We start from the raw sequence: 15,422 nt of genomic DNA on the forward strand, positions 1-15,422 counted from the left end.
AATATCTGGAGCATTTGTATAAAATTCATTTGTTACAGAGCCCAATATGTAGGTTTACAACTTCTTGTACCCTTTTTTTTCCTATTTTGAGTTCAAGGTATACACTTGTAGATAAGTTGTAAGTACTTGTGAAGGTAGACGTACTAATGATACGAATCCGTTTATATAGGTGCTGTCCACACGAAGGATTTCCGTACACCGGGCTGCATAAATTATGGAAATGGTAGTCAGATTGTTACCCTAGGAATAAATTTACTAGCCCCTCAAGGAGCTCCCGATTACTGCGGTGTTTTCGTCAACAACGTAAGTACCTTTTTTGATTGCTTTTTTTTCTTCCTCACGACGACGGAAGGGAATCTTCTGTTCGGCGTCTTACTATTAACATGGGCGCATTTCGCATTTCTTGTATTACCTACTTAGGTACTACATTCTCCATAGGTAAGTATATTTACTCGAGACTCGAGCCAGGCTGATTCTCTTTACACGGTGCGCGCGCGCGCCTTTACACGGTCTACTTATGTCTTATTTATACCGACGAAATGCCTTCGTCTCTGCTACCATTTGTAGTACGTACTACGTACGCAGTCACGCTACAATAGTCGTCCAAATATTCATACAACAACAACGCTCCTCGCCGAGTTTATATAACCTAACGCGTCTTTTTCAAGTCACAAATACGCGCGTGCGACTTGAGGTACGCACAGGTATTAGAAGGTATCTGCGTCTTTATCTCTCTGTGACGATAATAAACAATTTACCATTCTTCTTGCTCGCGTATCATCATCTCACGTCATAATAATAATATCGAACTACTCGATTAAACATCGCGTTTCGTCGTCGTTTGTTCTACACCTTATAAAAGCCTCCAGTTTGATGAAAAATTCAAACTATCAGGTGGTACGAGTAAGATGTAGGTAATTTGGCTGAAAGACTCATCTCATAAGCGCGTCTTTTCTCGTCAAAACCATCCTAACGCGAACTTTTTTCTTCTCTCTAAAAGTTTAACCATCCTCTCACACGTCGCTTTTATTCTCTTCATTTCCGTCTTTCTGAATGCGTATCCGATACTCGTGTGCTGTGTTGAAATCATTTTCTGTTGTTTTATTCTTTCGGTATAAGGCATCGTTGCTTGCAAAAGTTCTTCACTGTGAGAAGTTTCGTTCATATTTTCATCTTGTTCTATGGATCGTTTGTATAGCTTTCTGCTTTTCCTTTCTTCGTACTTCACGCAGTTCTCTGCACTGAGATGCATATAAAATATTCAGTCGAGTAAAGAAACGTAGGATTTGGAGTAGGTAATTACTGCTCAAAATGCCCTGAACAATCTTTCAGTCGCTAACTTCTTTCGAAATAGGTCACCTGGAAAGATACTGAGAGTTTCAATGTAAAAAAATTGAACCAGGGTGTCTAACAAATTCTGAAAACTAAAAAGAAGGACTTTAGAAGAACCCCCCCCCCTCACCATCATTTTCAAAAAATTGCCAAAAAAAACTTCAAAAATTTTTAATTTTCAAAAAAAAAATCAAGAAAATACAACAAACAATGGAAATAATAATCAATTGGTTTTCATTACCAAAATATTTAATTTTTTGCTATTATTATTTAATTACTGACGTTTAAAAAGATGAAAAATTCCGAAAAATTGAATTTTCATTTTTCGCTCGATTTTCATTAAATAACAGAATCATTTGAAAATTTGGAAAAAAGACAAATTTTTCCTGACCTTCTGGATTGGAAGGACTGTTAGACACCCTGTAGAACAGATAGGTATTGAAACTCATGGGCCTAAAAAATTCAATAAAAATCGACATAACGTGCTATTTTTTCACAATTTTTCGAAAATGAGGGCTAGAGGGGCATTGCAGGATTACTTTCAAAAAATGAGTGGAGTTTCGAATTCGATGGGATTGAAAATCTACCATGTTTGAGAACTCTGGTTCGAAAGAGAAGAAGACGTTCTAAGGAGTTGGATCGAATAAATAAGTCAATATTCGAACTCAGCGATTTCAAATCAGTATCCATCAATACGACACTTCTTTTTTTTAACTTTTTCCTTTGGACCATTTGGAGGTGTTATCATCCCATATTGAAAATTAATCAGTTGGAAAAAGAATGAAAAAGGTTATCTCTACTGTAATTTCTCAACATTTTAAATATACGTAACAGCATTCAACTTTGGCATCCGATTTTTAAAAATGGGTTTCGAGCTTTTCAAACTGTAATTTAGATTTTAAATTTTCAATTAGTATTTTCTTGAAACCGCTCAAACAAATTTGCTTTAAGTTCAATACTGTTGAGGAAGGTACTAGGGGGGAAGGGGGTTGAAAAGTCGAAACCCCCAAAAGGCACATCTACGTCATCCGTCGGGTGTATATTCCAGATCTCAGCCTCTTATGTCAATTTGGAGAGGTGGTGGGGGGGGCATGATACAAGATTTTTCAAGGTCAAAAAACACGAAAAACTCGGGTTTCTCCCCTCCAAATTACTCTAGGAGACTGATTTTCGGATATGTTAAAAATTTTTTGACTTTTTATCCATTAGCTTTTAGTTCGACTTTTTTTTGTCTTTTCCGCCCTTCTCATACCTCTTCCTAAAAATTTAGACATCCGCGAATATTGACCCAAGGTCATCTCCATTTAACCCCCTTAATTTGTACGCCAAATCAATCCTAAATACCGAATTTGAGCGAATTTTGTCAAAATCCTCACAGCTGAAATCATTTTATGTTCTGGCTAAAAAAAATAAAAAATAAAAATCAGACATGCGAAATATTGATGGATTTGGACTACTGGGATCCCAAGACGGATTTTGTGATTGGTCCCGTCCTCATCCCGGAATCATTATAGGCTGTGTAAGCCTTATTTTTCCTTTGTTCAGAGGGAAATCAGGCTAAAAATTGATGAAATCGCGCAAATAACTAGGTACTCAAAATTACGTTTGAATAAAGATATTATACTGAAAATAGTATAAATTGGTTGAAATTAAAAATTAAATGAACAAAAACATCGTGCAAGTTGTGCAAAATTAAACCAAAATTATCTCAAATCGAAAAAAAACTGACAAAAAGTTTGAAAATTACGTAACATTATAAGAAATATGGGCGAAATTTCTAAAAATATCATAAAAATTATTGAAAAAAATTGTGAAAATGAAACAGAAATTGGAAAAAAAATTTGAGGAAATATCATGAAAATAGAAATATTGTGAAAAAGTACAAGCAAAAGGAAAAATCTTGAGATTGACAGAATTTGTTGAATAGTGAAAAAATAAATAAAACAATCATGAACTAAACCGCAAAAAAAAATGGCAAAAATCATTTGAAGTTAACAAAAAATTGATAAAATTTGACATGTAGATATTGATCTTAATATCTCAATTAACTGATAAAAACCTGAAGACGAAACATTGTCAAAATTGTATAAAATTGATTAATGAATGTAAGATTAAAAAATCGATACAAAGTATGGACAATTCGCGAAAAATTAAATTTTTTCTCAATTTTTGAGTCATTGCCAATATAAATAAATTAATAATTTTTACAGTGCTTTGAGTAATTTCGCTCATATTTCGAAATCTTGCGGAAGTTCCAACACTGCTGAGGTAATTTTGTACAACTTCCACATATTTTGCTCATTTTTCTTCAATTTTCGTCAATTTTTTCAATTTTTGCATAAATTTGCAACCGTTTTCGTCAATTCTCTTTCAATCTGCGAAAAATTGTTGAAAATGACATGCAAATTATTGAAAGTTCACCAAAAGTTGAAGGAAAATCAGTAAAATTGATGAATAAATTTAAAATTACTAAGAATTAAATTTTTTTATTTTTTTTATTATTTTTTTTTTATTTTCTTTATTTTTGGTTCCCCGGACACACAAGGTGCCGGGGGTTTTTTCAAATAAACAAATTTATTTACATCTTAAATCTAAGACTAAATCTAAACAAAGTGTATTATCTCAATTTATCCCTAATCCTAGATCTAAGATGCGGGAAGAGGGGGAGGGGGAGGGTGGAAAGACGGGTTGTCTACCACGACCCATACCCCCTAGGCGGTTGCCAAGGACACAATCACCCTACCAGGCTTCGTTACTCACGCATGCCTATCAGGTAGTTGGAGTCCCCCAACCCGTCTTAGGAAAAGGATTTTAGGGAGCAGAATTTGGTGCTTGGGGGGGGGGTCAACAAGTGTTGCTCTCCCCTTTGCATTACATGAGTTTTGGATATGGGGAGACATTTGCGAGGAGGCCGGTGCACTTGCTAAGGGCTTCACACCAGCCTCTCACATTGGACTTAAGAGTACAATACTAGATATGGCTAATTATTTTAGGCTGAAAAATGTAGGAAAATAGGTATGATTAGTTAACTTGTTCTACTTTGCAAATATGTACAAGGTTGTGGTTTTGAGAAGAATATATTTAGGATATGCATAGGTTTTGAAAAAAATCCAACTATAGTTATTTACAACTTGAGGTAGGGCATTTTAATGGGTTATTTACAGGGCTTTTACTGGTCGATGTTTGGTTGATAGATCAGCATTGAAGCTGTTACTCCTTCTGGGTGCATACTCTGACAGTAACTGGGTGGTCCTTGAAGCATTCGATGATGGGTTGTTTCACTGTTGGCCACTCCAGTTTATCCAGACCACACCCTAGTCTTGGTACTGCTATCTTTTTGATCTTGAGTTGGTCACATTTGGCAGCAAGTGCTTTCATTGTCGTTACAAAGTCCTTGATTGATGGCTTATCATTGTAGTGTTCTTTAGTGATTGCGTAGAGTATGTAATTTCCACCTTTTTTGAGCTCAACTACTTCACCAACCTTAGCACCCCTTAACTTCAGAGTGTCCTGGTTGCCGAAGGCTTGTTTAAATAGCAGCGCAATGCCCTTGGACATCCTGAAATCCCTGCTGACACAATGGGCCAGGGCAAACTGTGGGTATTGTCTAAACAGATCATCCTCTAATTCCTCTAGGGTGAAGATCCCATTTGATTTGGTCTCTATCTTTCCCCAGTTGGAGTGTTGGATTTTCTTTTCTAGTTCCTTCTCAGCTTGTTTGAGAATTTTCTCCACCCCAGCCGGGGTTATTTGGCCCATCTGAAGGTAATCGCTGTATGGCAGTAGACAACCCACAGCAGCTGGCCCAACTGGGAGGTAGAATCTCTCTTTTATCCCTCTTAGTACAAGGTACTGCATTGTGGGTTGGTATACATGATGTGAAAATATCAGAGAGTAGGGACAGCCGGGGACGGCCCAGTTCACCGTCAGTGATTAACTGGTCCATTGCCTTGTCAACTATGTTACATGCCACATTTTGGTTTGGTTTACATGTGTGTCTGAAAGTTGTTCTAACAAATAAGACACGTTGGTTGACATCTTCAAGTGTTAATCCATTTTCATAAGGAACCCGCCCCCCCCCTGAGGGGAGCACCCTTTGGCCTCCAGATTTTCTCCGGCCGCCACACACTAAATTAAACAGAAAAAAAATTGAAAAAACAGTGAAATACTTTCAACACAAAAATTATTTGAAAATGGAAACAACAATGGTCGCAAATGAGAAAAAGTTAATAAAATGAGTTATATGTGTTTGTAAATTTATAAAAAAAATTACTATTCAACGAAAACAACAGGGTGTCGCTGTTCACTCTTTTGAAAAAATGATTTTCCCTGATTTTTTCTCGGTTTCCAGACCAATTTTCTCAATTTTCCAAACCTTTCAAAATATCAAGTACCCTTGAATAGCGGGGAGGAGGGAGTGTTTTTTTAAAAATCACAAGTCTCTAATATTATCAATCAATATGACAAGTTTAAACTTTGATTAAAGGCGCAGATTCAATTTTTGATGACATTTTGACCCCAAAAACTAAAGTGAGCCCCAGAGGAAAGGTGCAAAATTGAAAATTACCAAAAAACACAATATGGATATCAACAACACCTGGACTTTCAAGGACACAAAATTTATATTTGAAGACCATTTAGCCCCAAACCTTAAACTAGACTGCAAAGGAGAGGTGCAAAATCGAAAAATTTCAAAAAAAATGTGAGTTTGTAACGGTGAGGAATTCATTTTTGAAGACTATATCATCCTGAAACCCCAAAATGGGCTCCAAAGAGGAGGTACAAATCCAAAATTTTTAAAATAAAAATACATAATATGATAAAATTGCGGATTACCTGGACTGGAAATTTAGCAACTTGGCAAGAATCGGGGGAAAAAATCTGGCGTTTTCAAAATAGTAATCTATCGTGTTGATTTTCACCATAAAATGCATCTAATATTCGTGGTAATTCCATTTTCAGAAGTTGAATTTTATCCCAAACCAGCAATCTCCCACTGGAATAATCAACTTGAAAGGTGCAAATATCAAGGTCAATTTACAAAAAAAAATCAGAATATCCATCTCCCTATTCGTTTCCCCATTGACTTAATGACACTGAATCAAACCAAACAAACAAAAAAAATCACCCATATTACCATTTGAAAAAAAAAATTACACCACTTGCACCTATTCTACAATGAATACCAATAAGCAAGGGAATCCTTGGATCACCACTCGTGACCGTACCGTTATCCAATTACCCATTTTTACTACCGGTCCATTAGCATATTACCCTTTTAGTTGGGATGTTCACGATGTACACACGAGTCATCGATGCAAAACGACCGACAGGTAACTGGTAAGGTAAGCGTCGAGCTCGAGCAATGAGCACGACGCGAGTGACTCTAGCTGACGCGCGAAAGCAAGGACAAATTCGTCAGAGATCGTCACCTCATCACCCGCACTCTTGAGGTGTATACTTCGTCGACTTTCAAACAGTTCAGCGATAGCGATAGTAAAATTACGCGATATGCTAATGCTGCGGGTGATTTCTATACGCGATAATGGCTATGGCGCTGGTGCGTTGCTTTTGTCTAGGCAATACGATGAATGAACGAACGCGGAGCTCTACACACAGATATACATAATATTCGCGAATAGTGAAAGTTTTACAATCGCGGAGACAATTAACGCCGTTAAAGGCTTAATTATTAGTATTTTTAATTGGGCAAAAAACGACCTACGCGAAGAGGCGCCTCCAACATCGACCGACACACCGGAAAAACAACTCCGACTCCATACGTAGGTACTCCACAGATATACTCGTACTCGTACGTTGTGCACTACCGCACCTCGATCACTCCATCATCAACGACTCCATCTGATTGTGTTGTTGATGTTATGGAATAAAACACATATACGCTCATCGCACGTGTATCTCTCTTCATTTTACTCTTAATATGCGTGCAACTACTTCAAACAATTCCCACAATTACGTACGCAAATTGGTAAAAGCGCTCGTGTTTCCTTTCGTCTGCTCAAACTAAAACCATTCCAATGAATCAAACAATAAAGAACTCGACGCGAGCAAAACTTGTAACTCGATTAAAGAGAATCTGCGGCGATGTCATACAAGAAGAATCCACGTACGAGTATCTTGTTCTATATGCCTATCTTCATTCGCAAGAAGACGCTTCATCGCTGCTCCGGGACCGTTCTGCAGATACGCAGAGGCAGACCTCATTATGCTCATTGTTTTCACCACACGTAGTGTACTTTTTGGCTTTGTTGCGAAACTTCATTAGCATTTATAAATTTTCTAATTTACACTCGTCGTCGTCGTCGACAAAATTACCTATAGTTGAAAAAAAAAAAGCCGCCAACAAAACCACGAAACGTTTATTGTGTTTGAAAAGTTCACAAGGTCGGCTATGTCATGTCGTTGTCGTCGCTGTATTACGTGCAGGTTCCATCGATCGACGATGGAGTACCTGTAAATCACCTCGTATAGAATTTATCACGCTCCAATAGACAGTCAAATGTGTACGTTTCCGCGCGTCGCGTCTGCGTCTGCGTCTCCCCTCATTACGCCTAAATAATTATACCTAGGTACATTAGCTTCGATACATAATACTTTGTACAAAGAATACCGGTAGCAGGTTCGACGATGATGGTCTCTCCGTGTAATGGAGAAAAAAACTCGACGTCATCGTTGTATCCGCATTGATTTCGACCTAACCATTGAAGAGGTTCAATTCTCCAATGTGTACTTGGAAATTGGAATTACATTATGGTTACGACGACGCCATTTGTCTCTATTAAAATATCTTGGAGATTTTAATGAGCATGCTTGTCACCAGAATTATCAGTACGGTTGATAATTTAAGGAATTAATGAAACATGTCGAATGGTCGAAGAACCTCATAAAAAATTCGCCAAAATTTTTGATGCATAGAATGATGATAAGGGTAAAGTTTTCAACTCATATGCACATTCGAGTAGGTTGATTTTAGAGAAACAATGTAAGCCTGTGGGATTGCCATTGATGATGCTCTCACAGCTTGAATTTCACTAGATTCAGAAAAAACATGTCATCAGCAAAAATTCATAGATCAAAAAACTGAAAAGATCTAAAGACGAAACAGATCTCAATCAAAATAGTTCAACCCAAATTAAAATCCACATTATTTTTAATCGGGATGCCATTTCGATTGAAATCTAATTCACTCGCAATCAATCCACAATCACACGAGCATTCATCTGGCATTTCTCGTTTAAAATAACTGTACCAGGCTTCAAAAAGTAAAAATACTCGTATGAAAACAATTCAACTCACTTTGTGCCCTTTGCAATGCAAAAGCAAACGTTTCCAGATGAAATCCAGATTATCGTTTAGGAGAAGACCTATAGCCAGTAAAATTCGATCTTATCCCAATTTTTTTTTGCATCGTTTCATAAGATTTCTAAAATTTTTCAGAACTCAAAGTAGTAAACTAAAACTATTAGGTAGGTAGGTAGTAGGTACTTAGTTTAAAGAAAATACTAGAGAATAAAAATATACATGTTTATGATAACAAGCAGGGTCATACGTGTCTTAGCGCACGTTTTGGAAGTTGTACTAAATCTCAACAAGAAAATAAATTTCTATCATTGATCGTTGTTGGTAGATATCCAAGGCAAATTGGGCTTTGAAAAAGAAAAAATTCTTTGGTCTTGAAAACTACGATGCTTGGAAGAAACATGCAAGAGGAAGGCGGGAGATGACAATATCAAATTTAATTTCATTAGATACCCGTCCAAATATAAACGACTTCTCTCAATATTGCTCTGGGGCTGAGTTCGAAATGGACAACTTATTGATGAAGAGTGATTTTACGATGTTTAAAGGGAGTTTCACTCAAAATTTTGAATATTATTTTTAAATTTGAATTGATAAAAAAAATGATTGGAAATGAACTCCTGGTTCCACAACCATCCCATTTTATTCTCTAATTGGACCCAACTTTTGACCTATTTTCAAGATGAATACAACTTTATGGTGATCGGCCTAATAACGACCAAAAAATTGACACCAATGCATTTCAAAATATTTCTTCACGTTCAGGAATGATATGTATCTTTCCATGTTTTTCACATAATTAATGTGCAATATTTAAAAAAGAACAAAATATTTTCAAAACCCAAATTCACAGGGCTCGAACTCAATCATTGTTTTCAAAAAAGTAACCGAAAAAGTGACAAAATACGAACAAAACATTTCAATGTAGAAAATAGTCTCAAAAAAACAAAAAAATTACAAAACGAAAAGATTTGGTTTTTAATTTTAAAAAATTGGAACCAAGTATTTTGAAACTTTTTGATGAAAAATTAAGACTTTTTGACAATGTTTGGCATCAAAATAGGTAAGTATTTTTGAAGTTTCTGCCAAAAAAAAATTTTGGCAAAATAAAACAATTTTGACAATTTTAACTAAAGAAATGGTTTTCTAGCAATTTCTGGCAAAAAATCGAGATTTTTCGACAATTTAAAAAAAAAGTAAAACTAGAATTTTTTTAGACATCGTAATGACAATTTCTGGTTAATACCAAAGCAAGCCTTTTGAATAATTTTAAAAAGCAAAAGATCAGCAATTTTTGAGCATTATGAGCAAAGCAATTACATTTTTTCTCAATTTTTTTTTTCGAAAAGCGAGGTTTTTTTCAATTTGTAATTTTTGGTAATTTTAGACAAAAAAGCGAGATTTTTCAATTGCTAAACATTTAGAATTTTTGACTGTAGGTAAGCAAGACTTCTGGACAATTTTTTGAAAAAAATTACTCTTTTTAAGATTTTTTTGCAAAAAAAAGAAAAATTTTGACGATTTTTGGAAAAAATTGGTACTTTTTCGCAATCTTTGTTGAAAATGACAAATTTTTTTTTGGTCAATTTTTTAGTTCGAAAGTTAGATTTTTTGGCATTTTTTCAAGCAAAAAAGCGGAACTTTTGGGTGATTTTTAAAGAAAAAAAATCGAAACCGACTTTTTGCAATTTTTTGCGAAATAGGGAGCCATTGGGAAATTTTGGAAAAAGCATGAATGGTAGATTTTGACAATTTCAGCAGAATTAGGGGCTTTGTAACCGTACCTAAGGCTGAAAATGCAATGTACTCAGTTGGAAAATAATTTTTTTTTAATGTACAATTTTGCAAGGTATTCATTTATTGACATTATTAGTAGCATTTGTTTTTCTTCAAAATGTATGAAAAAATTATATTTTTGAAATTTCAAGAAAAAAACTAGCAGTATTTTACTACTTTATCAGATGTTGGAACATGAAGATATTTACCTAACCATAAAGAGGAATAGTAAACAAAAATACAAATCCTTAGCGAGATCGAACTCGCAGATGAATTGTTATTTTTGTTTACTATTTTTACTATTTCTCGTTATGTTCATCTTCATATTCCAACATCTGATTTAGTGGTAGGTAAAATACTTCTTTTTTGCCAAAATTAAAGAAAGAAAATTCTATGCTACATCTCCTGCTTCAAAAAAAAATGTTTCTACAAATACTACGAATATTAGTTACCTCCATACAAAGCTCGCAATTTCGCCAAATTTTGTGTCCTATTTCAGCCAGATTTTCGACAAAGATTTTATGGCTTCAAAAAAACCCTCTCTTTGTGGCCGCCTAAATTTTTGTTTCTTTCATTTTTTGCTCAACGGAATTTTTTTCACCATTGTTTTCATTTTGTCTCAACTTGGGAAAGTCCAGATGACTTTTCTTTACTATCATTATTGCACTTTTTTTTCTAATTATGTACCTAATTTTATAAAAATGTTTTCAAAAAGTACTTTTGACTAATGTTTTTTACTCGTGTTGTTGAATTATTTTTGAAAAAAATTTCTAATTTGTTTTCGTTGGAAATCAAAGGATTTGAGCGGCAAAGCTTTCATTTTCCAAACTGAAACAGATTTTCTTTTGAAAGCTCAGATTTTTGTGATTTGGCCAATTGGGCAGGGTACCAAGCACTATAACACCCTTTAAAGCAATTTGTTTCTCCAACATGGAAACCTAGAGAACTTCCAAAACGTTCATTCATGAGAGTTTATGAATTTTGAAATGACATACCTGTTCATTCTTATTCGTTACATACTCCATTATTTTTACAGAAAAAAATCGTGCTCACCTGAAACAAAAAATGTATAAAGTGCATTAGATAATTTCAATCAACTATTCAACTACTTTTACTCATCATTAGGTAAGGTAGAGTGGGGTAATTGCAAAGCACTTTTTGATTAGTGACACTTTGAGAGGGCGCTGTGAGAAGACTATTCACGGATGAAGCTAAAATTTGTACCACTTATACTTCAGGGGGTTCTCTATCAATGGTAAAATATTGGTACAGTTTGGTCCACAAATCGTGGAGAAAATTGCAATTTTAAAATTTGAAAATCGACTTTTGCATTTACCCCAACATGGGGTAAATGCAAAAATGGGCAATATTTTTTTATTTTGTATTTTTTTGCATTTTCAACACACTCACTGTATTCTACGCGTCATTTGCTAACTTTTGATGTATTCGTGGTCTTGATTCTGTAAAAAATTCAATAACTTTTCCACTTCCCAAAAAAATTTTTAGGGGAGTGAAAAAATGTTAAAAAATTATTTTTTTTAGAACTCGCTAAAATGAACAAAAAATCAACTATTGATCATTTCTGATGTTTTTATGTAAAAAACTCGTCATAGAAATACATTTTTCGTCAAATATATTAGTAAAACGTTGAAAAGGAGCAATAATTTTAAAATTCAGTAAAACTGTTAATCACTTCTCAAACGCTCGGAATATTTTTGTTTGACTTCATATTTTCTGGCTATAGCTACACTGGATACTGGAATAAATAATATAAATCGAAAATCGTTGAAAATTGATAATATTTTTTCTGAAATTGAAAAATTAATATTCAAATTCAATTCGGAGTTTTTTTTGTGATTATTCGAATTATTTTTCAAAATTATTTGTGTACACTTTTTGGCAAGTATTTCAAAAAATGTTGAATAGTTGAGTTCCTTATAAAAATGTCGAATTACCTATTTGAATATTATTTGGAGTTTTCAAAGATTTTTCGAATATGAGATTCGCTGAATCAATAATACAAAATAATTAAATAATAATTTTTTAATTTGACGTTGTCAAAGATTCGAATCGTTGAATAAGTTATTGAACGTAAAAAAAAACAAAAAAGACTAAAAGAGATTTGAATCTCTGACGTCAACTGATACTCACTAAAAATTGTTGGCTGATAAAAACGAAGTTGAAAATGCTTAGCAATTCAGAGTTGTTGAAGAAACTGAAAATGACTTGGCAAATACAAAGGTGTCTTATGTGTAGCGTAATACGCAACATATTAAGACACCATTCTAAATAACGTGGCGCACTGAATTCTCCATAGCGATTTTAATAGGGTTCCCCTTGGTGGGGGAACCCTAAAAATCGTTTTTGCAATAACCCCGAGTCGATTTTTTTTGGGGTAATTGCAAAAACGCAATTTACGGCCAAAATAAAAAAAAATTCAAATTGCGATTTCTTACCTTAAACTTTAATCCTTCATGACCCTAAATCGTGAAAATTCCAGATAAATCGACAGTTTTTTCTATTTCACATGCATTTTTTAAAAAAACACCTCTCACTTTACTTATGAGTGATTTCAACATGCTTTGATAAAAGTGTTTTGCTACGGAGCGACAAGTTGAACCCCGCGAGTTGTGACCAAGTGAATATGTTGGTAAAGGTTGTTGCTTCGACACCCTCTAGTTGGCACAACCAGAAAATTGATATTTTTTTGTATGAGGTCACAATTTTGCAATTAAGTACCCCGTTTTTGCAATTACCCCACTCTACCTTACATTTTAATCAGCCCATTTGACTAAAAATCTGATTAAAAAAACTAACAATAACATTTTGGTACATATTGGCATCAAAAGCCAGCTGAAGCATACAGACAAAGGCTCGCTAGAAGATTCATCGAGAAAATCTAGATATTCTGGAGTGTTCATGGTCCAAAATCAAGAAAAAGAGTAGACTTTTATGAACTTTGATGATCGTTAATCAGATATCCCTCCTTCATCGTCGAAGCTCCTACTCATTTTGAGCTCAAATCAGCCCTTTGAAATAATACCTCAAGCATTACCCATTCTTAACTTACATAGTTGGTAAAATTTCAATTTAATCAAGATCATATCACGAATTTCAATTAATTAGCCAGATCTATCGAGTGTTTCTTAGCATTTACTCAATACTTACATTAAAAAATGATTCATTTTTCTTCTTCTATCTTAACGTTTTTGTTTTACAAGAAGGAAAAAAGCTTCTAAAGTAGCTGCATTGTGCATAGAACCTACACATGCACATCATAAAATACTTTTTTTTTTTTTAAACTTAGAATGGTGTTGAAAATATTTCCCCTACATATGTATGCAATGTAGGTATGTAGTGTATGTTGTGTACAGGATACAGAATGAGAGCGTCGATTATGTACATACATTGCTCAGTAGGTACATCTACGAGTACATACTACATACGTACAACTGTACCACTGCATTAGGCGCTGGATAGGCGACATTGACGGCGTAGGGGACAAGGGAGGTGGACACCAAGAGACATTCACGATAACGTACAACGATGCTTTTAAAATAATACCATCAGTAATTATCGTACGCTGGTGTACCTAGCTGGCTAAGAAACGTGATCACGACGATGACTTAAGACTCTATACGACGCGACTCAATAAAAGGAATGCGTTCTGCTCTTTCTGTACCACTCGTACTTAGGTTAAAATGAAACGAATGTACCTATATACTACCTTAACCTATCCATACTCGCGAACAATATACGCTATACGCAGTACTCTCCAAGAATATAGGCAAATACTGGGTCACACTTTATAACGGTACACGATCGTTCAAAGTCTACCCGCGGAGGGCGGTATAGGTGCGGCGTGTTCATCTTCATATATTGGTGTTTTAAACGACCATGATACGAGATATCATTTCTTTTTCTTTCTCTCGCTTGACTCAGCCTTTTTATAAATACTTGTACAGCAACATGTAAACGTAAACCGCGTGCAAAAGCGAAACGTGCCCGGATAGGTGTTCATTTTTTCGTCGTCGATCGTCGAACGTGCTTAGTACACTTACATGTTGGTCAAAGCGATGATTCTTCTATACCTATAGATCCTAGAATCGATCATTGTGCCATGTCACAGTCACCACGCCGTGCCATGATGACCGCCATGGCTTGTAAAAGCCCAAATTCGTCGAAACACGCCGCGAATCGTTTAAAATTCCGTTGTGCTTGCTCGCGCGAGCTGTTTACACCATCATCGTATCATACTTTGGCACGACACGTGACTCGAATGGTGATCCTAGGCTTTGTATACGCAAGTTTTGTCCAAATTGTCATCCATGCTCCTTACGCTCTCTCGCTGTTGGAAATATTTCCTCGTATTATCGATAATTATTATTACTCGTATCATCGAACAATTGTGTTTTGATGAATCACTTCTATGTATAGAAAAAGGGGCAGGAAACGAGGAGGGAGCGTGAAAAAGTCAAAACAAATTCAGCCAGAATCATCGATCAAATTCCAAATGAGTTATTTCAGTATTTAATCAACGTTTCGTTTTTATTTCGTCTTTGAATTTTAACCAGTTTATTTGATTTATGCGTTTACACGAGTTATTTATTAATTTTTTTCACTCGATGGGATAGTTTCGACAAAAATGAATTTCATTTCTCGGATTTCAAACGTCGAATTTTTCAAAAAATTCCAAGAAGAACGTCATCATCATTTTGTAGACCTTTACCAATGATCTGAGTCGTTAGGACGACTTTCACAAATTTTAAACTTCGTTGCTTCGTCGTATCAAAATATAATTTTTAATCATTTTCTAAATCCTGGAATTATCCCTCAGTAAGTTGAACATCCAAATCTTCGACACCAAAACCATTCAAAAAATTTGCATCATCATTCTACATAAATCAACTCCAACCTTCCCATAATCTCAACCGCGAGGAAATTCCACTTTTGAAAACATGCAGATAATTCGACGAAAACTAAAGTCTAAATGG

At 35.0% G+C, this 15,422-nt stretch overlaps 1 protein-coding gene across 1 annotated transcript in view; it reads left to right on the forward strand.

Annotated features, from left to right (window-relative positions):
- The window catches only part of LOC135847111 (uncharacterized), a 114,001-nt gene that overhangs the window by 77,877 nt on the left and 20,702 nt on the right, over positions 1-15,422 (forward strand). Inside the window, exon 3 of the mRNA XM_065366527.1 lies at positions 170-303. Coding sequence (XP_065222599.1) covers positions 170-303 — 134 coding nt within the window. The remainder of the gene's footprint in view (positions 1-169; positions 304-15,422) is intronic.

This window comes from Planococcus citri, chromosome 5 (genome assembly GCF_950023065.1).
Source record: "Planococcus citri chromosome 5, ihPlaCitr1.1, whole genome shotgun sequence".
NCBI classification, from domain to species: domain Eukaryota; kingdom Metazoa; phylum Arthropoda; class Insecta; order Hemiptera; family Pseudococcidae; genus Planococcus; species Planococcus citri.